This window comes from Sus scrofa, chromosome 1 (genome assembly GCF_000003025.6).
Source record: "Sus scrofa isolate TJ Tabasco breed Duroc chromosome 1, Sscrofa11.1, whole genome shotgun sequence".
NCBI classification, from domain to species: Eukaryota; Metazoa; Chordata; class Mammalia; order Artiodactyla; family Suidae; genus Sus; species Sus scrofa.
The window spans coordinates 240,883,384-240,910,745 of NC_010443.5; the positions used below are offsets into that span (position 1 = coordinate 240,883,384).

Below are 27,362 nucleotides of genomic sequence, written 5' to 3' on the forward strand. Positions count from 1 at the left end.
GTGTTGTATATGATAATTCTGTATGATCACATAATAATTTATATTAGTTTCAAAATACATTGATGTAGCTCATTTGATAATATCAATGAGATGATGAAATAGGTTCGGAAGGTATTCTATTCATTTTACTAATGAAATGCAACCATTGTGGTTAGTAGGATACTAGCCACCAGGAGAAATCCTGCTATTGAGAAATAAAACCTTGTCAGAATAGCTTTCCCCGCCTTCATCTATTTGGCAAATCTACATGTTCTCTGGTTCTGACTTGAATATCCTGCAAAGCTCTTCTTGTTAACTCTTATACCTCAGCAGAGTTGAAGCACTTTGATCTGTGTCCTCAGGACTCTGGATTTGAATGATCTGTTTAATGCCTTACTCATCCATCGAAGTGAACTCCTTAAGTCTAGATACCATAAACCCTGTGGTCTACATAGTCCGTGGCATGTAGAGATGCTCAGTGAAAAACTGCAGAGTGAAATGGAAGAGTCCAGTTGATGAGCTGGTGTTAAAAGGTACTATGAAGTAGGGGAAGAAACTTGAGCTCTGTGGTAGGAAGAAAACACCTTGTATACCTGTTTTTAGGTAGAAATTTTGCCCTGTACATTCATTTAAAAATTAAAAACAAAACAATAACCTAGTTTAATGAAAGAAGTAGTTAGGGGTCAGATCTATTAGTAAAATAAATTTGCAATTTTAAAAAATGGGAATTAAAAGCTCAAGAATTCATGGAAATTTAAAAATTTTCCCCCCTAAACTGCATTACTATATCATATACACTTAATAAAAATCTTATATTTAATAAAAGATTTAGAGTGGTGAAATCAAATTTAAAATCCACTCAAAAAATAAACCCTTACCTGGTTAAGCTTTGTGTTATGTGATGTTGTTTGTATTTGTCTAGAGACCTGTTCTTATTGAAAGAGTCTTAAGAGAAGGCCCCTTTTAGTACTGAGTTTCTCAAACTTGCCATAATGTAATGGCCCCTTCGGAAAGAAAAACACAAATATATTTTTCATAATATTACTTAAGTTGTAAAGGCATGAAAATAGATATAAAATCTTTGTTTTTGGCTCTTTGACAACTGTAAACCAAGTCTGCATATCAAATATAAAAACAACTACAAAGCTGACAAAAATTCAAATTAATACAGTTACTCAGTGTGACAGATGATATTTAGGTTTAACAGTAGAAAAATATAGCCTTAGGTCTGATTCCATATAAAATCTGTTTTTATATTTTAACTTCAGTGATACTAAAAGCTGCAAGTGCCAGTTTTGATAATGTTGTTTAAGGTGGTATTAATTTCTTCAAGGCTTTGTAAGTTCAGGATAATCAGACCTCATACCTAACCAAACACTTGCTAGCAAGAATTCCTCAAATACCATTTTTTTTTTTTTTTTTTTTTTTTTTTGTCTTTTTGCCATTTCTAGGGCTGCTCCTGTGGTGCATGGAGGTTCCCAGGCTAGGGGTCTAATCAGAGCAGTAGCTGCTGGCCTTCACCAGAGCCACAGCAATATGGAATCCGAGCCGCGTCTGCGACCTTCACCACAGCTCACTCATAGCAAGGCCAGATCCTTAACCCACTGAGGAAGGCCAGGGATCGAACCCGCAACCTCATAGTTCCTAGTCGGATTCATTAACCACTGAGCCACGACAGGAACTCCTCAAATACCACTTTTAATGAGATGTCAACTGTCATATTCACTTGCCAGTGAAATTAACATTATGACATTGAAATCTTTGTCAAATGGCTTTTTAAAACAATGCTAGAAGCGAGAATGGAAAATGTCGCATAGTTAAAAACCACATTTACTGCTAATGAACTTTTGCAGATTGCACTGCAGAGATAAGGACCCATGTAATACTTGGAGCACATACATGGTATTGGCTATTATTGGACTATTGGTTTTTGAAAATACCTTGAAAATACCATGCTATATCACCATATGCTTTGATAATTCAAGTTTCCTGTAGATTTCACTCTTTCAGTTATAGTTACTATGAAACTCTTGTTTGTAGATTGTGCCAGGAGAACATTTGGCCTAAAGGAGATCTTAACCCAACTGAAGAAGCAGCAGTGTTTCTGGTTCTGCTTGTTTAGATAGCAGTTACCCATGATCCAGAATGTTGACTGTTTTTAATTTTTTTTAATTTTTTAATTTTTTGTCTTTTTGCCTTTTCTAGGGTCGCTCTCACGGTATATTGAGGTTCCTAGGCTAGGGGTCTAATCAGAGCTATAGCCATCGGCCTATGCCAGAGCCACAGCAACAAGGGATTGGAGTGCGACCTACACCACAGCTCGCAGCAACCCTGGATCCTTAACCCACTGAGCAAGGCCAGGGACTGAACCCGCAACCTCATGGTTCCTAGTCGGATTCATTAACCACTGAGCCACGACAGGAACTCCCAGGAATGTTTGCTGTTTATCTTAGATTTTTTTTTTTTTTCTTTTTCTGGCCCCACCTGTGGCATATGGAAGGAACTTCCAGAGCTAGGGGTTCGATTGGAGCTTCGGCTGCTGGCCTACTCCACAGCCACAGCCATGCCAGATCCAAGCTGCATCTGTGGCCTGCAGCTTGTGGCAACACCAGATCCTTAATCCACTGAGCGAGACCAGGGACTCGCAGACATCCTCACAGACTTTATGTTGGGTTCTTAACCCACTGAGCCACAGCAGGGACTCCAATCTTAGATTATTTTTAAATATTAAAAAAAAAATCGTATGCAATTTTAGACTCCCTGTCTCCCAACATATTCCTGTTTGGGAAACACTGCTTTGGCAAATATTTTCTGATCACTACCTAGGACTCTAGGATTCAAAAATGGGAAAACAAAACAAAAAACCCTTGGATTTCCCTAATGTAATGAGAGACACTTTAACAGCAAACTATAAATAGATCAATTTGTGCTAACCTAAAGGTATGCAGAGAGGACTCTGGGAAAAAATTGGAAGCAGTTGCTCAGCTGTCTTATGGGTAGCGGAGAGGAGCGCATCATGGAAAATATCTTGTTTGAATAGGATCTTAAAGGATGAGAGAGTGGGTTTAAAGTAGGCAGAGAAGTAGCAATGTAAAGACCTAGGTCATGAAAGACGTAATTTTCGTAATGATGAGAAGGTTGTGATCCTGGATGGCACTTGTAATGTGAGTGGTAGGTTTGGAACCCAAAAGTAAAAGTTTTAATCATTAGACCCAGTGTTTAGCTCTTATATCATATATCCTAAGGGAACCATGGAGATCTTAGAACAGGGAGAATATTCATGGCAGTATTTTTATATGTAGTAATTACCACACTGTATTGTAATGTTCTCCTTCACTGTTCATTGGAGCTCTTCAAGGGCCATGACCATGAGTTATTAATCTTTGTATACTAAGCTTTTGGTAGAGTAACTGATAAAACTAGTGCGTAGAAAACATTGGTTGATGACTAATGAGTAAAGAGGATTCAGGAGTGAATGATGACAGTCTTCTGTGGTGATGGTTTTTTTTTTTTTTTTCAGTGACAGACCATGTTGTGATTCTCTTTAGAGCTATAAACTTTGAAAATGCAAATACATACAACATTTGGTGTATAGTTTCATGGGATTCATGTATCGCTGAAGCCAGCCCATGGATTCCTGGTTCAGAACTCCTCCTTAGGAAATTACAGCCAGGGAACATATAATCACCACCAAACCTCACTCTGAATAAACTATGTCTCTTTTAACAGTCTCTAAATAATAGATTACAATTGTATCTTTCTTTTATTTTTCTTGATGCTTATATTTTATTATTTTTCTTTCTTACATTTTTCTTGATACTTATATTTCCTTCATGCTTGGGAGGATTTAATTCAAAGAGCTGAACTATTTATGGAGAAAGGAAAAAAAATGACTAAAGTAAAACTTTGCTGGTCTGTAAAGATAATAGACCAAGTGTGCTAATTAAGCCAGCGGCTAAGCTGCTTGAGGAGTTACTGACATTCCTGAGTTGGGTTTAGCAAGTGAATTGGGGGTTCCCCGAGACTATCCTCAGGCTTGATGTTTTGCAAGAAGGACTCACAGAACCCAGGAAGACTTTTATACTCATGGTTTTTATTTATTACCAGAGAAAGATACATATTAAAATCATCAAAAGGAAAAGGGAAAGCATATGGGGCAAAGTTGAAGAGAAACCAAGTTCAAGCTTCCAGATGTCCTCCCCCAGTGCAGTAGCACAGCTGCACTCCATAGCTTAGCAATGAAGTGTAGCATGTGAGAAGTGCTGACAACCAGGGAAGCTTACTGGAGCCTTGTTGTGCAGGGTTTTTATTGGTGGCTCAGCACACAGGCTTTGTAGCATTCTTATCAAGGAGAATATTTCAAGGAGTCAGAGCTCATCTCCCAGGAACTGGCCAAGGATCAGTCCTGAAGTTAGGTATGTCTTTGGAATGTGCAGGGTTTGAGCAACTTGGGCCTGCTGAGTTAACCCTTTCCTTCACTGCAAGTTAGCTGTTCAGAGTTAGTCGTCTTCTGGCCTGTCTAGTTACTCTTTTTCTGGTTATGGTAGACCTCCTTGGTCTCATCACAGATGGCCATTCTGCAAACCTGGACTCTTCTGTTTCCTTTGCCAACATGTAATTGGAAAGTTTGATCTCTGCTTCACAGTTTCATGAGATCATAGTGAAATCTAAGTGGCCAATTCTGTCATTCATCCAGCGTTATTTGAATGTACCAGTCCTAGTGGTAGATGTGAGTTTATAGAAATGATTATTATGGGTCTCTGCCCTCAAGGATCTTAGAGTTTCATAAGGAGAGGAAAAAATAATAACTCTGGGTAAGGAGTGTATGCTTTGGAGAGCATTAACCTTGTTGGAGAGTTTAGTAGAGGTGTACGTGTGTGTGTGTGTGTGAGTGTGTGTTTGGGAAAGTGTTGGTGATAATTAGAAGACTTCCCTTCATTGGTTACTCCTCAAGTTGAACTATAAAGATCATATAGATAAAAGTGGGTATAGAGCTAGTGTTTCTCCAGTCATTTCTGTAGCCAGTTGCTAGTGTGGTTGGAGCATATATGTATTGTTACCTTGCTTATGAGAAAGTAACCTAATTCTAATTAGAACATACTGGTCTTTTTTTAGGGTTTACACAAGAATGTCTGACAAATCTATTTCTTTTACTCCATTACTATAAATCCACCCTTGACATTTCCAACCTACACTGAGGCGGTAGTAGTATTTTCACATATTGCTCTCCAGTGGGGGGTGTATATGAATGTCTGGTTTTGGACTTAAAGGAATAAGTATAACCTTTAAAAATTTCAATGTACCTTTTTTCAAATGGGTTAGCAAATGCTTATCTTAATGTTAATGAAATTACATGTAATAATGTTTATATACTTGGAACTTAAAAAGTTTTAGGAAAGAACCTGGGTCCAGATTTCATCATATTTGGCTCCTACATATGTATGCTTCTTAACAGAATTTGGAACTTCTTAGAGTAACAGTTTTGTTTTGTTTTAATTTTATTGGAGCATAGTTGATTACAATGTTGTGTTAGTTTCAGGTATACAGCACAGTGATTCAATTATATATGTACATGCATCCATTCTCTTTCAGCTTCTTTTCCCATTTAAGTTATTCTAGAATATTGAGTAGGGTTCCATGTGATCCACAGTAGGTCCTTGTTGGTTATCTACCTGATATGTAGTAGTGTGTACATGTTAATCCCAAACTCCTAATTTATCCCCCTGCCATTTCCCCTTTGATAACCATACGTTTGTTTTCAAAGTCTGTAAGTCTGTTTCTGTTTGGTACGTAAGTTCATTTGTATCATTTTAAAAATTAAATTCCATGTATAAGTGATGTCATATGATACTTGTTTTTGTCTGACTTACTTCATTTAATATGATAATCTCTAGGTCCATCCACGAATTTTTTTTTTTGAACAGTGCAGAGATTGTATGATTGTAATAGAATCAGGAGTGTATTGATTTAGAGATTATGGGATAATTTCAGATTGTTAACCTTGAGAATTTTTTTCTGATAGGGTCTTTTTCTCTTTTTCCAGCATTACAGTGTTTCTGCCACCTTTGCACAAAAGACAATTTTACTTGTGTCACAGATGGGCTCTGCTTTGTCTCCGTCACAGAGACCACAGACAAAGTTATACACAATAGCATGTGTATAGCTGAAATTGACCTAATTCCGCGAGACAGGCCATTTGTATGTGCACCTTCTTCAAAAACTGGGTCTGTTACTACAACATATTGCTGCAATCAGGACCATTGCAATAAAATAGAACTCCCAACTGTTGGTAAGTTGTTTAAGATTTTTTTCTTGATACTACAAGAAAAGTTCTTAGAGGCTGCCACTGATTTTAGAGATGGAAGGGATCTTAGAAATTGTCTACCCCAGCTTATTCAGTTTAGAGGCAAGATCTAACTTGTCCATTGTTGTAGTTATAAGGGTAGCCAAGATCTTGACTCCTGGGTGTGTGTTGTTTGAGAAGGTAGTTCCACGATCGACTTTCTCTGAGGTCTGTTATGCCTAAAAGAGTAACCTCTTTTAGCAAATCCTGATAAAGCCATCACAGCAGTATGTCCTCACAGTGTCTCTACTTTGTTCTTAGAGTGAATTTTTTTACTTTTATAATACTCCAGACTTTTTTTTTGGTGGGGTTGGGTGGGGTTTTAGGGCCACACCCGAGGCATATGGGAGTTTCCAGGCTAGGGGCCAAATTGGAGCTGCAGCAGTGGCAGTTCAGAGCCACATCTGCCACCTACACCACAGCTTGAGGCAATGACAGATTCTCCACCCACGAGCGAGGCCAGGGATAGAATCCACATCCTAATGGATACTAGTCAGATTCTTAACCTGCTGAGCCACAACAGGAACTCCTAGTGCTTCAGACTTTTAAAGCAGTCAGTAATGGGCAGGAATTGAGAGCAGCACTAAACAGTCCAGATATCTCATTTTGTAACTTCAACTTGCCTTATGATCTTTATGTATAAATTATTATATGATTTCTAGGTTTTTCATCATTCACCATAGTTTACATTTTACTTTTTTTTATTATTGTTATTATTATTATTATTTTTTTTTTGTCTTTTTAGGGCTGCACCCACGGCATATGGAGGTTCCCAGGCTAGGGGTCCAATTGGAGCTGTTGCTGCCAGCCTACGCCAGGGCCACAGCAACGTCAGATCCGAGCCATGCCTGCAACCTACACCACAGCTCGCGGCAATGCCAGATCCTTAACCCACTGAGCGAGGCCAGGGATCGAACCCTCAACCTCATGGTTCCTAGTTGGATTTGTTTTCCCTGCACCATGACGGGAATTCCCCCATGGTTTACATTTTAAAACTTAATAAACTCTTAGGATTAGATTCATTTTAAGGCTCTGGTTTAGGGTGTCAGTCTGAGCTCATGTATTTAACTCTTATGTCATTTTCCTCAAATCCCAAATACCTATTATAATAATATATAAAGGAATAAAAAACAAGGGAAACCTGTATTAATGATAGTAGAATTAATGGAAGACATGCCACCCACATGCCTATACTTGTGAAGAACTCTGTAGTTTATAGAGCAGATAATAACAGACAAGTGAAAGAATCTCTTGCAGAATCCCATAGTACCTTAAGCTGATGAGCTGGGTGCGAGGTTAGGCTGCAAGTACGAACTCTTACTTCTCCTTTAAGAAGCACCTGCTTTCAGTACTGAGGTGCAGAACACATGGCTCACTTTCCACTCAGCTGGTCTAGGCCCATGCTAATTATAGTAGGAAGCACAGGAGTGCCTGTTGTGAAACAGTGGATTAGGAATTTGACTGCAGTGGCTTAGGTTGCTGTGGAGGCACAGATTCAATCCCTGGCTCAAGTGCAGTGGGTTAAAGGATCTGATGTTGCCACAGCTGCAGCTCAGAATCATTCCTTAACCTGGAAACTTCCATATGCTGTGGGTGCAGCCATAAAAAGGAAGAAAATAGGAAGCACTGTTGTAGCTCAGGGGAAAAGGGCCAGACCTGCCAGTTGTGGAAGGAAGGCAGTCCTCCAGCTAATTCAAGTGATAACAGCAAAGTAAAACCAAACATTGCATGGTAGGGAAGCTCCCTGTGGTAAATCTCTGTCAGACTGTAATTTTTCTGTCTTCTATGTAAGCATCTGCAATTCTAATGTGACAAAATGATAATTTCAGAATTTCCCATGTTCATTGTTCAGGCTTGAAATATTAGAATGGAGACTCACAAAACCTTATAAAGAACTCACTTTATATCTAATGCTAAAATACGCAAATCCTTCATTCCCAGGTCCCTGATAATCGGAAAGAAAAAAAAAAAAATTACCAAATGGAAAGATTCCATGATTCAAAAGAAGTGAACTGAACTGGATAAATCAGAGTAGATGTCATGCTATGAAGTAGACTTACCACATGATAGGGAAGAACTTTCAGACAGTCTAAGATCTGTTTTTAGTTGTTCACAATGAAATGAGAATATTTCACAATTGGTAAAGATTGTTTTCATATGAAAAGTTCAATTGATGAATTATTTTTTAAAATGCAGTATTGAAAGTGAACAACAGACTGGATACTATAATTTTATAGTGAAGTGTGAGACAAACTTTAGGCAAGACAAACTTGAGAAATTGTGTTAAAATTCAGAGAAAAAGATAGTTGTGAGCCAATTAAGAGTTACAGAGGACAGATCTAGGTGATCCAATATGCTTAATATAAAAATTCCAGAAAAAAACCAAAAGAACAGTCAGAAGAGAGAATACCATGCAAAAGTAATGAAAAATACTTAGCCAAATACATGTAGTGAAAAAAAGTATCAGTTTTCAAGAAAAAAGTTGTATATACATTCAGCAGAAGTTTATACTGCTTACCTATAAAAGGAAAAATAAAGGTCAGCTTTTCTGCTTTTTTTAAATACCAGAAGGCAATGGAATATCATATATTGCTTATTACCCAGAATTCTTTAGATGAGCCAAGATTTTTCTATATATAAAGGCAACAGCCATCTTTAGATAATTAACTATTCAGTGTAAAGGGACTCATATATTCTTTTTGAAAGAAATTACTAGAATTAGGATTCATTATCACCAGAAATCAACCAAATAAAAATCTCAAGAATGGTGACGATGTGATGTGAAAGAAATGGTGCTGAGCCATGAACCAGCAGATCTCATGATGAATGCCAAATAGTTGTAATTAATGTGTTTCTGAAACAGTGCAAATTGTCCTTAAAAGAGACTATAAGAAAATGAGTGATCTCGAATTAAAAGTTTAAGTAATTAGACTAGAAAGACTATAAGAAAATAAGTCATCTTGGAGTTCCTATGGTGGCTCAGTGGTTAACAAATCTGACTAGGAACCATGAGGTTGAGGGTTCGATCCCTGGCCTTGCTCAGTGGGTTAAGGATCCGGTGTTGCTGTGAGCTGTGGTGTAGGTCGCAGATGTGGCTCGGATCCCGCACAGCTGTGGCTCTGGCGAAGGCCAGCGGCTACAGCTCCGATTAGACCCCTGGCCTGGGACCTCCATATGCTGCGGGAGTGGCATGAAAAAAATTGGTAGAGATCTATGCACACACACACACACACCACACACACACAATACTGAAAGATGAATCTGGGGAGAATGGTGAGGCTATAGATAATTTTTTTAACTTTTGCTTATCTATATTTGTACTTTTTTCCCTCCTGCTATGAGCATAATACTGGCCTTGAAACAAGACGATAAGCCAAACTACTTTTTTTAAAAAAAGAAAAAATGACTTAAGAAGAAATATTTAATGGGAGTTATTTCAGATTTTGTGGGTTTTTTTTTTTTTTTTAGTGATATGAGAGTGATAAAACATTACTCCTAGAATATTGTGGTTCTAGAATATTTGTGGTAGCTGGCTTTATTATTTAGGGGGTGGCTCAAGAGTACAGGAAGACTAAGTGGATGTTGACAGAGCAGGTGATCATAAAAGGAGAGCCAATGGGAGAAGACTAACTGATTCACTGGTTTGAGCTGTATGAACTGCTGTAATGAGACTCTGATTAATGGTAGTGGCCAATTGCAGGAAATGTGGAGGATTAGAAAATTGTGAATACCACCTACAATGTTACTGTTGATGTTTATTTCACTCAAGGTCCTTTTCCAGGAAAGCCACCATCTGGCCTTGGTCCTGTTGAACTGGCAGCTGTCATTGCTGGACCAGTCTGCTTTGTCTGCATCTCACTCATGTTGATGGTCTATATCTGCCATAACCGTACAGTCATTCACCATCGAGTGCCAAATGAAGAGGATCCTTCATTAGATCGCCCTTTTATTTCAGAGGGTACTACATTAAAAGATTTAATTTATGATATGACAACATCAGGTTCTGGATCAGGTAATGTATTTGTTTTTTCCTTTCTCCTTCTTCTTCTTCCCCCCCCCCCCCCCCGCTTTTTTGGGCCATACCTAGGACATTTGGAGGTTCTCAGGCTAGGGGTTGAATCAGAGCTGCAGCTGCCAGCCTACCAGCCTACGCCAGTGCTGTAGCAACACAGGATCCGAGCCATGCCTGCAACCTGCAAGACAGCTCAGGGCAACACTGGATCATTAACCTACTGAGCATGGCCAAGGATCAAACCCACATCTCCATGGATACTAGTTGGGTTGGTAACCTGCTGAGTCATGACTGGAACTCCCTGTTTTTTTCTTTCTTAAGGTATCTTTAAAATTAACTATTATTTATTAGTTGGCTAAACCAGTTGGCTTGGTATATTAAAACTTGAGATAGTGTGAATAATACTCTAGTCTTGAACCTAACAAAGGTCTTAAAGCTAGGACTACGTAGATTTGACCCTGGCTAGTTTAGTATAAACAAATGAGAACTGACTTATTTCAGCAATAAGTGAAATGTGACTTATTTCACATTTGTATAAATTTCAAAGCATCCTCATCTTTTCATGACTATGAGATAGAAAGAATAAGGACAGTTATTCTACATTCAGAAGCTGACATTCAGAGATGTTCAGATGATGTGCAGTTACCCATTCTCTGCAGGATCATTTAACAGCTCTATTTTTGTATTTAAAAGCAAGCGTGACAGAGAATGTGTTTGTTTTTGGAATGTGAACATCATTTGCTTTTTTAACATGAAATTGTTATCTTTACCTCAGGCCTGGGGTTTTTTTTTTGTTTTTTTTTTTTTAAATTAAACTAATGAATTTTTAGTCATTTTCTCATTTTAGGAAAAAGAATGATCACCTTGTTATTTAATATAGTTGTATGGATCCATGGCCCTTGTGATATTTGCTTTTCTCAGTTCTGTTTGTTGATTTTTTTGTGGGATCAGAAATAGATTATGTAATTGCTAGAATCATCCCCTAGAGCAAATATTGGCCTAGCAATCAGTGCTTCATGTTTAAATCAGAAGGGATTTATTTTTAACTTTTCCTTGCATGTGCTTTGGAAGGATACTAAGAGAAAAAGACTCCTATCCTCTACAGTATTGTACTTGACACTGCTAGGAACCTAGCATCTAGATTCCAGTATAAGCTTTATCATTGATTGCCTCTCTGATCTTGTTTAAACCTTGTTTCCTCCTTGGGCTTCTGTTTCCTCATCAGAAATATGGATAGATAGTGTTGATGATAATACTTAAAGTGATTTTTTTAGGATTTTTTTATTTGAAGTGTAGTGATAGAATTTTGTGTTAGTTTTAGGTGTACAGCAAAGTGATTCAGTTTTACTTATATATCTATTAAATTTTCAGATTTTTTCCCTTATAGGTTATTGTAGAATACTGAGTATAGTTCCCTGTGCCATACAGTAGATCTTTGTTGGTTATCTATTTTATATATATATTAGTTTGTATATGATAATCCCAAACTCCCAGTTCATGTCTCCCCTGCCCTTTCCCCTTTGGTAACCATTAGTTTGTTTTTTAGGTCTGTGCTTCTGTTCTTGTTTTGTATACAAGTTCATTTGTATCATTTTCTATTTTTAGATTCCACATATAACTGATATTATATTTGTCTTTCTGTGTCTGGCTTACTTCACTTAGTATGATAATCTCTAGTTCCATCCATGTTGCTGCAAATGGCATTATTTCATTTTTTTGTTTGAGTAATAGTCCATCGCATTTTATGTGTATATATATGTATGTATACATATAATCACACACACATGCCACAGCTTTTCTATCCATCATTCATCTGTCCATGGACATTTTGGTTGCTTCTATGTCTTTGCTATTGTAAATAGTGTTGCAGTGAACCATTGGGACATATGTATCTTTTTGAACTATGATATTCTCTGGATACTTGCCAAGGAGTGGGATTGCAGGAACATGTGGTAGCAGTACTTTTCATTTTTTGAGGAACCTCCGTACTGTTTTCCATAATGGTTATACCAGTTTATATTCCCACCAACAATATAGGAGGGTTCCGTTTTCTCCACACCCTCTTCAGCATTTATTATTTGTAGACTCTTTTTTTCGTGGCTGCCCACAGCATATGGAAGTTCCTGGGCCAGGGATCAAACCTGTGCTACAGCAACAACCCAAGCCTCTGTAGTAACAATGAAAATTTAACTAATTTAAATCAAATGGCTAAAGGAACATAAAGCAGAAATTGTGACTGGGAAGAATTTGACTCTGAAATACAAAATCACATCTGATGCAGAAGGTTCACATGACAGTTGTCTTTATTTTAATGGAATAAAGATATATTGATGTATATATACATGTGTTCACTTATTTAAGTAGGAAAAATCTGATCTGATAACGTAGTCTTTTTCTATAGAATTTGGCCATATATATTTAGTAAGTGAGTTCTGTCCATGACTGCTAGGATACATAGAGATGTACACTGCAGCCCAGGTCTCTTAAGGCAGCCTGTAGGGGAATCTCTGAGACTGTTGTGAGTAGGGAGGCAATGAGAAGTTAGATTAAGGTGGAGCAGCTTTAGTACTGAAGATGTGACAGTCTTTTGGTAGAATTAGTAGGGAGTGGAGAGAGATTGTTTTAGGGCTTCCTTAGGCTTTTTTTTTTTTTTTTTTTTGGTCTTTTTAGGGCCACACCTATGGTATGATTCCCAGGCTAGGGGTTGAATCAGAGCTGTAACTGCCAGCCTACACCACAGCCATAGCAGCACCAGATCTAAGCCGTGTCTGCAACCTATAGGACAGCTCATGGCAATGATCCTTAGTCCACTGAGCGAGGCCAGGGATCAAACCTGCGTCTTCATGGATACTAGTCAGGTTCATTATTGCTGAGCTATGACGGGAACTCTTACTCTAGGCTTTGATTCTTAGTTCAAAGAGTTTCCACAGAACATCTGCCTCATTCTAGATGTTATCCTGGACCAAAAAAAAATATATATATATATGTATATATATATGAAAACAAGGGCCAAAGTCACAGAAAATGAGGGTGGCTGTAAATCATTTGGAATTAATCCCTTGAACCTGGTCTGTTATTGCCAAACTTAACACCCAAGGAAATCAAAGTAGCACATGCCACTTGGCACAGTGGTACCAGGCCTCCCTAAAGGATTGAAAGAAATTGCTCTCTGGATGGCAGTTGATTTCTGAATGAAAATGTTTATTTACATTTTAAGATACAGACATGAATGTAAGAATGGAATTGTTCTTTGCCTATTTTATCTATATTTCTAGATCTGTCAGGGGCCCAGCTCTATTATTTGAAAGCTTCTTTCCCTCCTTTTATGCCTCCTTTACCCTGCAAAAACATGTCTGCCTTGTTTGCCAGCTCTGTGGCTTTGGGTAGATAGTCAGTGTTTCATGCCTGAGTTATTTCATCTTTAAAATGAAAGTGATGAAACCTGCCCTCTGTACATCATTGGATTGTTATAAGGTTCAAATGAAATGAATGACTTGTTTGTGTGAAAGCACTTGAGTACTTGGTAGATTGTAAAATTATATCCAAATGATAGATTATTACTCTTATTGAAAAATACTTGGAAAAAAATCTGACATATAGTGTACAGAAAAGCTCAGTTTTAGGCCTCCTTCCTTATCATAGTTATTCTATGCTAAATGGCCTCCAGATTTATCCAGACAGAAGTTATCTTCTGTGAGTGATAGCAGAAAATGCCATTGCTTTTCCTTCTATTTATTATAAAGCCTTAATTCCACTTCACGTATGGGACTCATGCCTATGAGTAAGTCAGATATTTATATTACCCTTTTTAAGTTCTTTCACTCATTGGGGGAAAGGTAAAACATAAACATTTTATGTTATGAATTCAAATGCTTATTACTCAGTAATATGACCATAATTGAGGAAAGGCCCTCTCTCTTTTGAAAGACTATTATTTTTAACTTAGGAACTACAAGGAAGACAGTGGAGAGGTGGGTTCTGGGAACAATAGTGCTAAACTTAAAGCTCACCTGATCCTTGTTGCATTCATTTGAATCACAGGTTATGCATGTGCCCATATTTATTAAGCTGTCATTAAGTTGCAAAGTGTGTGTGAACATGCATATGTGTGCCAGCTTTTGAGAATGTGGGTCTCTTAGGCCAGTGTTCATTGTATCTTGTTCATGCTTATGATCTTTTTAATGTATGCATGTCCTTCAGGTCTTATTTCTGTGGCTCACTGTATGTGAAGGTGCTTGGACCCTGTTTCCCTATTGACCTTTCCTCTCGAGCAGTTCTAAAAGGTACAGAATTAAAGCAGAGAATATAGAGGTCTAAATTAGTCTTGTCTATTTTGGTCTTCAGAAGAAAACTGTTACTTTTTTTTTTTTTTTTTAATGGTCAGATACTCATGTGCATTATGGTAACCAAATATGGATAATATGATAAATCTAGATTTGGCGTTTTAGTTCTGCAACTAGACTCCAGTGGCGATGGAGAAGACAAAAACTTTCCTTGTCCTCTTAGCCTTTCCTGGTCATACCATTTACATGAGTCCTGAATGTGTTATCAGACTTCCCATTTGTGATTCCCCTTTCTTCCTTATTATTCTAACTTCCAGATCCAACCTCCTGAACTTTAAATCTTTAAGTACATGATGTGGCCCTGTTCAAAGGCTTTAAGACAATTTAGTAAGTTAATGTCTTCTCTAAAGACAACTTAATTAGGAGTTGATTATTAACAACACAAAAGAGCTCTTAGATTTAAATAAGGATTTTTTACTGATTTATTTTTAACCAGCAGTCTTCTTATAAAAACAATTGTTTGCAATAGTAATAGTAAGGGGAAGAAAGGACCTATCTGAGAAATTTAAAGATGAAAAGAGGCAATTTAAAGATTTAACAGTTGGATTTAGAAGCATTTCACATCAGAAAACCAGAGAGCAGTTTAATTCATTTACTTCCATTGGGTTAATTTGATCTAGCAAGCAACTCAATATAGATTACAAATGACACAAATTTATGTGTATTAGACCATATAAAATAGTATAGATCATGATGTACACTGATATTTTAATTGTCATTGTCAGTATAATTTCAGATGACAGTTCTGGGGATATGATATTAAGTGAATTAGAAGAGTCCCAAATATAATGTTACTTAAATTTTGTAGATAGATAGTAAGTCCTTTTATGTAAATGAAGTAAGTGTTGTAGTATTTAAATCTATGTATTTTAGAGTAAGGCAAGTTTAGTTGGTGAGCAAACTGCAGTGTCTTATTACCAAGTTTACTTTGCATCATTCTTTAAAAAACTAGTGTTGGCTAAGCAGCCAGTTCTAGTACATAAATTGGTAAATTGCTGGTCTTTAAATGGTTTCTGTGATAATGTTTATTGATGTATTAAAAGTTTGGCCAGAATTTGCTTCTTTGTTTCTTGTGTTTACATTCTTTTCTCCTCCCATCAGTAAAACTGTTACCAGACTCATCTTTCTAAATGGCTCCTTCTCAGAAACCTTCAATAGTTCCTCTTTTACCCATAGCTCTCATTGGTCATCTTGAGCTGGGATTCAGTACTCTTCACATTCTGACACGGCTTCCCTTCTCTTCTATTGCTTTACCACATATACCCTCTTTTTGCTTATCTAAGCTGGTTCCCTAAACATGTGACGCTTATTTCTTTCTTCTTTAATATTTCTTCTACCTAAACACCTTACCTCTTTCTCTTCTTTGGTCCTCTCCTTTCTGTAAAGGAAAGTCTAAATTCAGCTTATCTTTTAAAGCCTATGTTAATCCTCTAGGCAGGAATTTTTGGATTCTTTTATTGTAGTTATTATTTTCCTTTTATCATGAATTACTGTTTTTGCAAGTGTACTCTATCTCAGTGAGATTGCGAGTTCCTTAAAGGTAGAGCTTAAGGACTTAAACATTTCTGGGTCACTCTTTACCATGCCTGTTGTGGTGTTAGAAACACAGATGTTGGAGTTCCTGTCATGGCTCAGCAGAAACAAATCTGACTAGCATCTGTGAGGATGTAGGTTCAATCCCTGGCCTTGCTCAGTGGGTTAAGGATCTGGCATTAACCATGAGCTATGGTGTAGGTCGCCTTGCTCAGTGGGTTAAGGATCTGGCGTTAACCATGAGCTATGGTGTATGGTATGGCTTAGATTTGGTGTTGCTGTGGCTATGGTGTAGGCTGGTGGCTACAGCTCCTACTCGACCCCTAGCCTGGGAACCTCCATGTGCCATAGGTGCAGCCCTAAAAAGACATATATGTAAAAAAAAAAAAAAAAAGCACCAATGTTGTTTGTGTTGAATACTCTTCATTTTTTTTTTTTTTAGGTTTACCATTGCTTGTTCAGAGAACAATTGCAAGAACTATTGTGCTACAAGAAAGTATTGGCAAAGGTCGATTTGGAGAGGTTTGGCGAGGAAAATGGAGAGGAGAGGAAGTTGCTGTTAAAATATTCTCCTCCAGGGAAGAACGTTCATGGTTCCGTGAGGCAGAGATTTATCAGACTGTTATGTTACGTCATGAAAACATCTTGGGATTTATAGCAGCAGACAATAAAGGTCAGTAATATTTGCTGCTTCTTTGAGTAAATATATTATAACAAAATATATTTAATCTGTTTCACAAATAAGACTACTAAACATTGTCACATTGGGTGTGAAATAGCTGTTTGTCATATAGAAAAGCCTTTAGAAAAAGGAACTTAAATATTTTCTTCACTCTTGACAACATGTTCCTAAACCTCTAGTTGTTTTATAAAGTGTAAAGAGCTTTAAAAAAATTTTTTTTAAAAGCTATGTGGTTTTGTTAATTTGGCTCTGAGAAGTCAGTTACTGAGTACAGTTGTAACATAGAAAAAAATGTATAAACCCTGGTTCCTTAGAATTTGGTGACAGGATAGGGCCTCAGATATGTTTCCTTTTAATCTCTTCCTGACCATTAGGGCATTCTAATATTTCCTAATGACCTTATTTATAGGGAGAGTAAAAATAACTTCTCAGTGTATTCCAATCTCTTGGGATGGACCAGGATGGAAGAAAAGGAATGTGTGTGTGTGTGTGTGTGTGAGTGTGTGTGTGTGTGTGTGTGTGAATGAATGACTGGGTCACTTTGAAATTGGCACAACATTGTAAATCAACTATACTTTAATAAAGAAAGAAAAAATAAAAATTGACAATGATAGTATAGTTATGTTTCATAAAAATATTCTTCATAATCTAAAGATACAAATTGAAATGTTTATGGATGAAAAGATACGTTTTCTGGGATTAGCTTCAAATAATTCTGATGGGGCAGAATAGTATGATTGGCAGTGAGATGATAATTGTTGAAGCTGGGTGATGGGGGTTCATTATTACTGTTCTCTACTTTTCTATATATTTATCATTTTCTATAAATAAAAGTTTGAAAAAACAGGTGATGTTTATTGTAAATAAGTTTGAAAATGCAGAGACACAAAAAGGAAAAATCAAAACCACCCAGGAACACCAACTGAGATTAAACACACTTAATATTTTGAAGAAATAAATATTACTGAAGAAAATGGAGAGAAAAGTAAAAAGAGAACTACAGTTCTAGCCTTTAAAAAAGACAATGGAAATTCCCATTGTGGCACAGCGGAAATGAATCCTACTAGTATGCATTAGGATGCGGGTTCAATCCCTGGCCTGGCTGAGTAGGTTAAGGATCTGGCATTGCCATGAACTGTGGTGTAGGTTCCAGATGCACCTCAGATCCGTGTTGCTATGGCTGTGGTTTAGGCTGGCAGCTGTAGCTGATTCGATCCCTAGCCTGGGAACGTCCATATGCCATAGGTGCAGTCCTAAAAAGACAAAAAATAAATAAGTAAATAAAAACGGTAGCATTTTTTAAAAAATAGCAAAGCTGGGAGATGCATATAATTTCAGGTGGGTATGATGAGAGGTGAGTTATAATACCAGCCTCTGATGAAAACTATGAGAATAGGGATTTGTGGGCACTACTATAGTAACTGAAGCCAAGAAAGTAAATGAAATATAGTCTGAAGTCATTTTTCACAGTTACCACTCATTCTCACTCTCCACTGACATAGCGTCCTCACTTCCCTCAGCATCTGTTCTTACCCCTGGCCTCAAGCACCTATGCACCACAGGCAAGAAAGTGTCCACATGGTTACCACGGGCAGGGTGGTTTTGGAGAAACCATTTTTCTACATTACTGAGTTTTCTTTATAAAAACTCACTAAAATAGATTAATCTATTTAGCCTCTAGCAAAGCACCCTAGCCATATATATATGTGTGTGTATGTATTCCCTTTACTATATTCCCATCATGGTCTATTCCAAGAGATTGGATATAGATCCCAGTGCTATACAGTAGGACCTCATTGCTTATCCATTCTAAATGTAAGTTTACACCTACTAACCCCAAACTTCCCCTCCATCCTACTCCCCCCCACCTCTCCCACCCCAGGTCCTTGGCAACCACAAGTCTATTCTCTATATCCCTGTTTCCATTTTGTACATAGGTTCCTTTGTGCTATATTTTCGATTCCACATATAAGTGATAACATATGGTATTTGGCTTTCTCTTTCTGACTTACTTCACTTAGTATGAGAATCTCTAGTTTCATCCATGTTTCTGCCAGTGGCAATGTTTCATTCTTTTTAATGGCTAAGTAGTATTCCATTATATATAGATATATATATATATATATATATATATATATATATATATATATCCCACCTCTTCTTAATCCATTCCTCTGTTGGTGGACATTATGTTGTTTCCATGACTTGGTTATTGTGAATAGTGCCTCAGTGAACATAAGGGTGCATGTATCTTTTTGAATTATGGTTTGGTTCAGATATATGCCCAGGAGTGGAATTGTTGGATACCATTGTCATTTTTTAAAATGCCATCAAGTATCTAGTTATTTTCAACATTTCTCTAGTCTTCTTTAAAAAAAAAAATTCATTTTTCACTTTAGGATGATACTTAACTTAAATCCTTAAAAATTGTTAGGATTTTTTTCTTTTTTTTTTTTCTTCTTGCAATTTATTCATTGAAGAAACCGGATTGTTTGTTCTATAAGGCTTATCATATTGTAGACTTGTTAACTGAAAAATCTTATATCTTTGAACTTGCTCCTTGTATACAATGTAAACTGGTAGTTAGAATTAGAGATTGAATCTGTTTTATTGGTTTCCTGAAAATATTATATACTTTCTACATATTATATACTTTCTATCGTTATCACATCAGAAGGCATATTAGATTATCTCCTTTTTGTGACTTATGGCTGGTGATGTATGTAAGCAGTGATTATTAATAGCTACTACCAATTTGTGTTATTTAATTTAAAAATAAATAAAAGCAGTGATCATAGTCTGACCAAGTCCTTAGTTTTCATTTTCTTCTGTCTTTAACACAGTTTGGCTTCTCTCTCAGCCCTTAAAACAACCCTTTATTATGTTCTGTAACTCTAGACGTTATTTCTTAATAGCTGCTTTCTGAAACTCTTAATTCATATGAAGGCTTTAATTCTACAAATAATAATTGCTCCCTCGAAGAACTTGCCCACATTTCTGGTTTTGAACTCCATGGTGGTGGTGACTTTCAAATCTGCATTTTGAGGCTCAACCCTCACCAGCCCCAACACTGTTTAGGCTTGTTCCAAGTTGTAAACACACTGACTGCTGTGCCCTGAACTCTTCCCTTTTGCTCAAGCAGCAGCCAAGCCGGTGCTGTCATCTGGTGGTCACCGTGGGAACTGGCAACCCTGCTGGCTCTTCCCTACCCACACCTTTCTTCTTGGTCAAGGTTAAGGGACTTTGCCTAGAATCTAGCCCCACCACCTCCATTCCCTTTTCCTTTAACTTTCTCTTCCTGATTTAGTTAATTCCACCTCAGACAATCCTTTATGTGTGTATAGCTTCTAATATATCCTTTTTCCTTCTACCGCTTTTGTCAGTTACCTCAGGAAAATCTCCCATTCTTCCATCTGACTATGTTCCTATTTATTTCTTGTATTTGTGAACCTTTCAGAATTCAGGTATAGTTAAAAAGCATGCATACCACACTCAATTGTATGTCAATAAAACTTTAAAAAAAGAAATAAAAGTAAGCATGCAGATGAAGCTAGTGATGTACCTGTATTAAGGAAAAGAAAAGGTACAAGTTTGGACAGAATCAGTTTATAATAATTTATCAAGTAACAAGTTTATAAAGAACTAGTATCCCGAATATCTAAATTCTTTTGAAAATACCTCCAGAATCTTCTGAAAACATTTCCTTCCTTAATCTCTTCTAATCAGAATCACTTTCCTTCAAGTAACAACCTTCAAAATATAGAAAATTTTTTATGTCATTTGAGAGTTTTTTCTGTTGTACAGCCAATAGAGAAGGAAATAGCACATTTTAAGTTCTTATGTGCCATGAGTTACACTAAATGCTTTAAAACATCCTATTTTAAAATCTTTGTCTTGAAAAGTAAGCTATTCTTGTTGTGTAAAAGAAGAAACAAAGGCTCAAAAGTTAAGAAACTTGTCCAAGGTCACATAGTAATAACCACACCCTGGATTCCAACCCTGGTCAGAATGACTCTAAATGTGTGTCTTTTACTGAATTGTCCTATCTACTAGTATTGTTGTAATACTTTTTTTGCTCTCATGAGTTTGTGAAATATATGGTTTTCTAGCTACTTCTAGGTTAACTTAGGCTTTTATGGACCAGCCTAGGCTAGAAGCCCAACCAGAATATTTACCGTGATTCTCGTGGGAAAATACAATTCAGATTCATGTATTAGCTTTCAAATGAATTTTTGGAAGAACTCAGATTCCTAGGTTGTTGAGGTTCAAAATCACCTTGTGTAAACTGGATTCAGTCCCAGCTTTTTCTCCTCTCAACATTTTCATTTCCTGTCCTAGCTTTCTCATGTGTCAGTGACACCATTATTTTTATACTTTTCTAACCTGGAAACCTTGGAATCATAATCGTCTTGTCTGGCTTTTCTGTGAACTGTATACATAGTCTGTCATTAAAGTTTGAATTTCTCATTTAAGCTCACTTTCAGTTTGTCCCATAATATTCCATTCCCATTGCGGCCACACTAGGTTCCAGATACTTCTCATCTTCTCCCCTCGCCCCGCCCCCCTTTCTCATTTCCCTTCCTCCTTCCAGAACAACCACTGAGCACCTAACCTGAACCAGGCATTCTTCTAGGCAGCTTCGCTACTATCTGTGTAGACTTAAAGTCACCATCTTTGAACTATGATTCTTTCTCTCTTGAATGGGATTAGTTATCTTAATCACAAGAATAGGGGGCTTACTTTAAGGATCTAAAGGATATGTACATAAAAGTATGAGACAAACTGAAAATATGAAGGAAATATATACAGATTTAAGGTACCAACATACTGCAGTCGTGTGGTTCAGGATTGAGAGGGAAAGTGAGAACTTTTAATACATCATAAATGTTCTAAACCCATCTGAAGTATTGTTATTCTACTTACAGATAATGGTACATGGACTCAGCTTTGGTTGGTGTCAGATTATCATGAACATGGATCCCTTTTTGATTACTTGAATAGATACACAGTTACTGTGGAAGGAATGATAAAACTTGCTCTGTCCACAGCAAGTGGACTTGCCCATCTTCACATGGAGATAGTTGGTACCCAAGGTAAGTCAAAGCAGTCTTGTTATTAAGCTTTAAATGTCCTTGGATCTGATGTCCACTTGGAAAAGTTTTGCAAGAAGTCAGTCTAATGGGAGATGTTTAAACTGAGTTTTTAGATGAGAATACTGAGTGAAGTAAGTCAGAAAGAGAAAGACAAATATCACATAATATCACTTATATCTGCAATCTAATATACAGCACAAATGAACCTTTCCACAGAAAAGAAAATCATGGACTTGGAGAATAGTCTTTCTGTTAAATCTTAAGAGTTAGGAATCTAGGAGTTCCCATCGTGGCACAGAGGAAACGAATCCGACTAGGAACCGTGAGGTTGTGAGGTTCCTGGCCTCGCTCAGTGGGTTAAGGATCTGGTGTTGCTATGAGCTGTGGCATAGGCTGGCAGCTACAGCTCCGATTAGACCCCTAGCCTGGGAACCTCCATATGCTGTGGGTGTGGCCCTCAAAAAAGACAAAAGACAAAAAAAAAAAAGTTAGGAATCTGGGATTTTGTTGAGAGATTCTTTAGGTATTGTAACAACACTGATATTTTTGTGTCTTAAGATTGTATAGTCTTGCTTATGATTTTTGAGGATCTTGATTTAATTCAATGAATTTTATTCTTAATTGTACAACCATCAATTACAACCTAATTTTAGAACATTTCCATCCCCAATCCCCAGTCCATTCTCCCCACTCCCCCTGCAGCCTGTCCCCTGTAACCATAAATATTTCGAAGTCTGTGAATCTGTTTCCCTTCTGCAAGTAAGTTCATTGTATCCTCTTTTTGGATTCCACATACAAGTAATAGCATATAATGTTTGTGTCTGAGGATCTTGATTTTGGAATTCAATTTATATGTAGTATTAAATGAAATATGAAAATGCTCGGTAAACATCAACATGCTAGAAATTTTATCTGACCACCTAGTAATTATATTTGACCTTATGATAAGAAGACTGCATGGGACAGTTTTGTAGTTGAAAAATTGAATACTAAGTTTTGGTTATAAAATTTTTATGCTATGTTTGTGCCATAATATCAGATACCAGTTACATTTTCTGCTTTAATGATCATCCACTTGCTATTGATGGCTCCCACCCCCTACATTACTACACACATCACGTATGCTGTTTTACTATTTCAGCCAGCCCTGTCTTTGTAATTTTTATTGTTGATTTTTTATTTTTGAGTTATAATTCACATACCATACAATTTACCCATTTACTGTATAATTCAATGGTTTTTAGTATATTCACAGAGTTGTGCAGCTATCACTACAGTCAATTTTAAAACATTTTCATTGCCTCAAAAAGAACTCTATTTCTCCCCATTTCTTTAGCTTGAGGCAACCTTTAAATCTACTTTCCATCTCTATAGATTTGCTTATTCTGGACATTTCATATAAGTGGAATCATACACTAAGTTGTCTTTTGTGACTTGCTTCTTTCTCTTGGTATATATTTTCAGGGTTCATCCATGTTGTGGCATTTATCAGTACCATTTTTTATGGATATACCACATTTTGGGTGTCCATTCATCAGTTGATGGGCATTTGGATTATTTTTCCACTTTGAGCTATTGTGAATAATATTGCTATGAACTTTGGTGTATAAGTTTTTGTGTGGATATATGTTTTCATTTCTCTTGGACATACACCTGGGAGTGGAATTACTGAATCAGATAGTAACTCTGCCAAACTTTTTTTCCAAAGGTGCCTGTACCCTTTTAAATCCCACCAGCAGCATATGAGGGTTCCAGATTTTCCACATTATAATTATATTTTAATAGCACTCCTAGAGGCTAGTATTAAAGGTACATTCTAGTTGATTGGCAAAGGAAGTGATCTAGATTCTTGGTTGTTGGATTTGAAAATCAGTTACTAGGGTTCCTCTAAAAAATTCAGAGGGTGTCAACAAACAAATTAATATCTTTAACCCCCCCCCCGTCTTTAAGTGTTAGAGTTCCATTTTTTGAGCATCATATTTTAGAGCATCTTATTTTCTCTGCTTTCTTTAAAGGAATTAACTTCAGCAACTTTTTGTGTAATGATTCACTTTAGGTTGTTTAGTAATGGCTCAGTTATTGTGAGTGATGGAGGCCAAAATGCGTTGATAGTGAGTTTGGAGGAGAGGCTTTTGGACCCAAGTTGAGATTTGTGATTGGTATTACCCTTTATGCAACCATGTCTGATTTTTTTTCTTCTTCATTAGGAAAACCAGCTATTGCTCATAGAGATTTGAAATCAAAGAATATCTTGGTAAAAAAGAATGGAACTTGCTGTATTGCAGACTTAGGACTGGCAGTAAGACATGATTCAGCCACAGATACAATTGATATTGCTCCAAACCACAGAGTGGGAACAAAAAGGTACACTTATGGATACACTGTAATGTTCTTAAATCAACTTCTTTTCCTTCTTATTCCTATATACTTATCTTTCTGAAACTCAGCCTTGTACTTCATTAGATTGCCCACAGGTAGAACTACATCTCATGGTCTTGCCTGCTCTGAAGGCAAAGTTACCTGACTTAAAATGGTACCTGCTGATGAATGGTGCCCTTGCAGAAAGTATTACCACTAGTTCTGTTATCATATAATAGCTAATATTTATAGGGTACCTGCTCTGTACCAATCATTGTAATGGGTTTTTTATATAATCTCATTTAATGCTTTCCTCAAATACTGTACTGTAGTCAAACTGTATTCACATTTTTATTTCCTGAAAACGTGTCTTTCTCTCTTTTAACTTTAACATGTGCTGTATCCTAGAGCAGACTTTCTCCTCCTGTTTCTCTAACTTGTACTTAATCTTCCTTTCTCATAGGAATCCTTTTCTGGACTGTTAGGTTGTCCTTGCCAAGGACTCTCATAATATGCTGAACTTGGACTATTGAGGCACTTGGCACATTACAGCTGTCCATTTATTCGTCTGAATATCCAATTGGACCATAAGCTGCTTGAGAGCAGTCTTGTATTCCCAGCATCCATCACAGTGCCTAATACATTGTAGGTCTTCAGTAAATATTTGTTGAATCTATGAGTACTCAAAGAACATAGGTAGGCAGGTGTCACTACCCTCAATTCACAGATGAGGAAACCATCTCATGGAGGTTAAGTAATGGGGCCACCCTCATGGATGGTAAGCTGCAAAACTGAGAGTTGAACCTGGGCCTTTCTGACCCAAAAGGATTTACTCTGTGTATCACAGCATTTGCCACATCGTAGCTTCAAACTACTACTTTGCACTTGAATAGAGCCAACCTTTATTCTATCTCAACTGTATTTATCATTTATGGATTCAACAGGGCTCTCAGAACTGTTGACTCACAGTTCCAGGACAGTGGTTGCTACAGGTCTTCCTGGGTCCTAATCTGTAACCTTAGTAGAATTTTTGAAACCTCAGAACCCTAAAATTTGGTGTCAGTAGGAGGGCTGGCTGGCATTCATTTTTATTTATTTCGTTCCCTGGAGTATGTCCTTGTCCTTCTTTTTATCCTGTTTTAGTGAGAAGACTTCTGGATTAAAATACATAATCCCTGCATAGTACATGACAAAGTAGGTGGTGTACATTGGAATGTTTATGATAGTCAGTTGTTACATGTGTGTCCTTCATTGGAAACAAAGATCTTAAAGGCAGACAGCATGAAATTGCTGTTTCAGCTTTTCATGAGATTTAGTTGACATCATTAATTTGCAAACCAGTACAGATATTTAATATTTTTTGAGTCTAATATGATCTATTGTAATATAGTCTGTATATGTCTGTGTATAAAGAGATGTCCAAAAGGAGTGTTAAAATCTTAATATGTGTGGCAGTAATGGAATGATTTTCTCCACTTTGTACTTTACGTACTTTGGGAACATTTCTGTAAGTAGTAGTAGGCATTAAAAAAAAAAAAAAAAAACAAAACCACCAGCGGGAGTTCCCATCGTGGCTCAGCAGAAATGAGTATCTGACTAGTAACCATGAGGACACAGGTTCGATCCCTGGCTTTGTTCAGTGGGTTAAGGATCCAGCATTGCCGTGAGCTGTGGTGTAGGTCACAGACGTGGCTCGGATCTGGTGTGGCTGTGGCATAGGCCAGCAGCTACAGCTCCGATACTGCTAGCCTGGGAACCTCCATATGCCGTGGGTGCAACCCTAAAAAGACAAAAAAACAACATCAACAACAACCCCAGCAGAATTGCTGAAAGGGGGGAAAGGTCAAAGTTAATATTGATTACCCTCCCCCCTTTCAGGAGTAAAAATTTATGCAATAGTTTAAAAGTAATGTCACTATTCCATAAAATAAAATGCTGACTTCTTTTTTAGGTACATGGCCCCTGAAGTTCTAGATGATTCCATAAATATGAAACACTTTGAATCCTTCAAACGTGCTGACATCTATGCAATGGGCTTAGTATTCTGGGAAATAGCTCGACGATGTTCCGTTGGTGGTAAATCTCCCCTAACCCCAAACATTTTTATTATGAACAAAAGTTGTTCAAGAATTGTCCTTTTTATTGAATGAAATTGCAGTTAGCAATCTGAAATTTATATTCCCCTGGTGATCACTGAGAGTGTCAGAGAAAATAAAGGAGGTAAATGACATGCCTTATTCTAGTGTACAGCTTAATCCTAATTTACAGCTTTATCCCAATGTAGTCTTTTTCTATTTCCACTTAAATCTTGGGAAGCATCCAAAACCAACCCCTTGTTGTCTTGGAATATAGAAATTGAGAATGGATGACTGCTTAAGAGGCCACCCAGGAAGCTATTTCTAGCCTGGGTCAAACTGATTTTTTCCCCCCGTGATTATTATTTTCTCCATTTTGATAGCTGGAAATTACATACACAAATATACTACCATTGCATTGCTTTTTAAAGTAAGGTTAGTTTGAGATTAAGCACTTTCAGTGTTTACTCCAGAAGCAGTCTGCTAATCCTTGAGGACCCAGGCTCACCTGAGACTAGTGCCTCAGGGTTTTGAGGCTGTGAGGGGTGGAATAGCAAATAGGACAGGGTATTGACAGATGCAAGTAGAGGAAGGGACCTGCACCTCAGGCTTGCCTTGTAGGATTCACACCTCAGTGATAGAGTGTATATCCCCTCACCAAGTGAGAGGTTACACACTTGCAGAATAAAAGCTTTAATTTCTGACACATTGGGGTTCTAGGAGAAAATGTCAATCTGGTCTTCACAGCTCATAGTTAACCATTATTAAAGTAGCCTTTGCTGATCCCACAGGGATACTTAGTTTCAAGGTGTGGGCGCAGTACTGACTCAAGGAGGTGAATGGTTGATGCAGATGCAGAACAGAGAGAGCAGACTGAGAGCCCTATTCCACGTACCTGAGTTCATAATGGGGCACTGTAACAGGACTCCCGGGGATTCCTTTTC

At 37.2% G+C, this 27,362-nt stretch overlaps 1 protein-coding gene across 3 annotated transcripts in view; it reads left to right on the plus strand.

Annotated features, from left to right (window-relative positions):
- TGFBR1 (transforming growth factor beta receptor 1) overlaps positions 1–27,362 on the plus strand; it is a 75,533-nt gene that overhangs the window by 40,649 nt on the left and 7,522 nt on the right. For 2 of the 3 annotated variants that reach the window (XM_021080713.1, NM_001038639.1), the window contains 6 exon segments: positions 6,023–6,268; positions 10,092–10,334; positions 16,653–16,883; positions 21,818–21,985; positions 24,193–24,349; positions 26,295–26,419. In XM_021080713.1, coding sequence (XP_020936372.1) covers positions 6,133–6,268; positions 10,092–10,334; positions 16,653–16,883; positions 21,818–21,985; positions 24,193–24,349; positions 26,295–26,419 — 1,060 coding nt within the window. In that variant the 5' untranslated portion in view covers positions 6,023–6,132. 3 annotated transcript variants of the gene reach the window in all.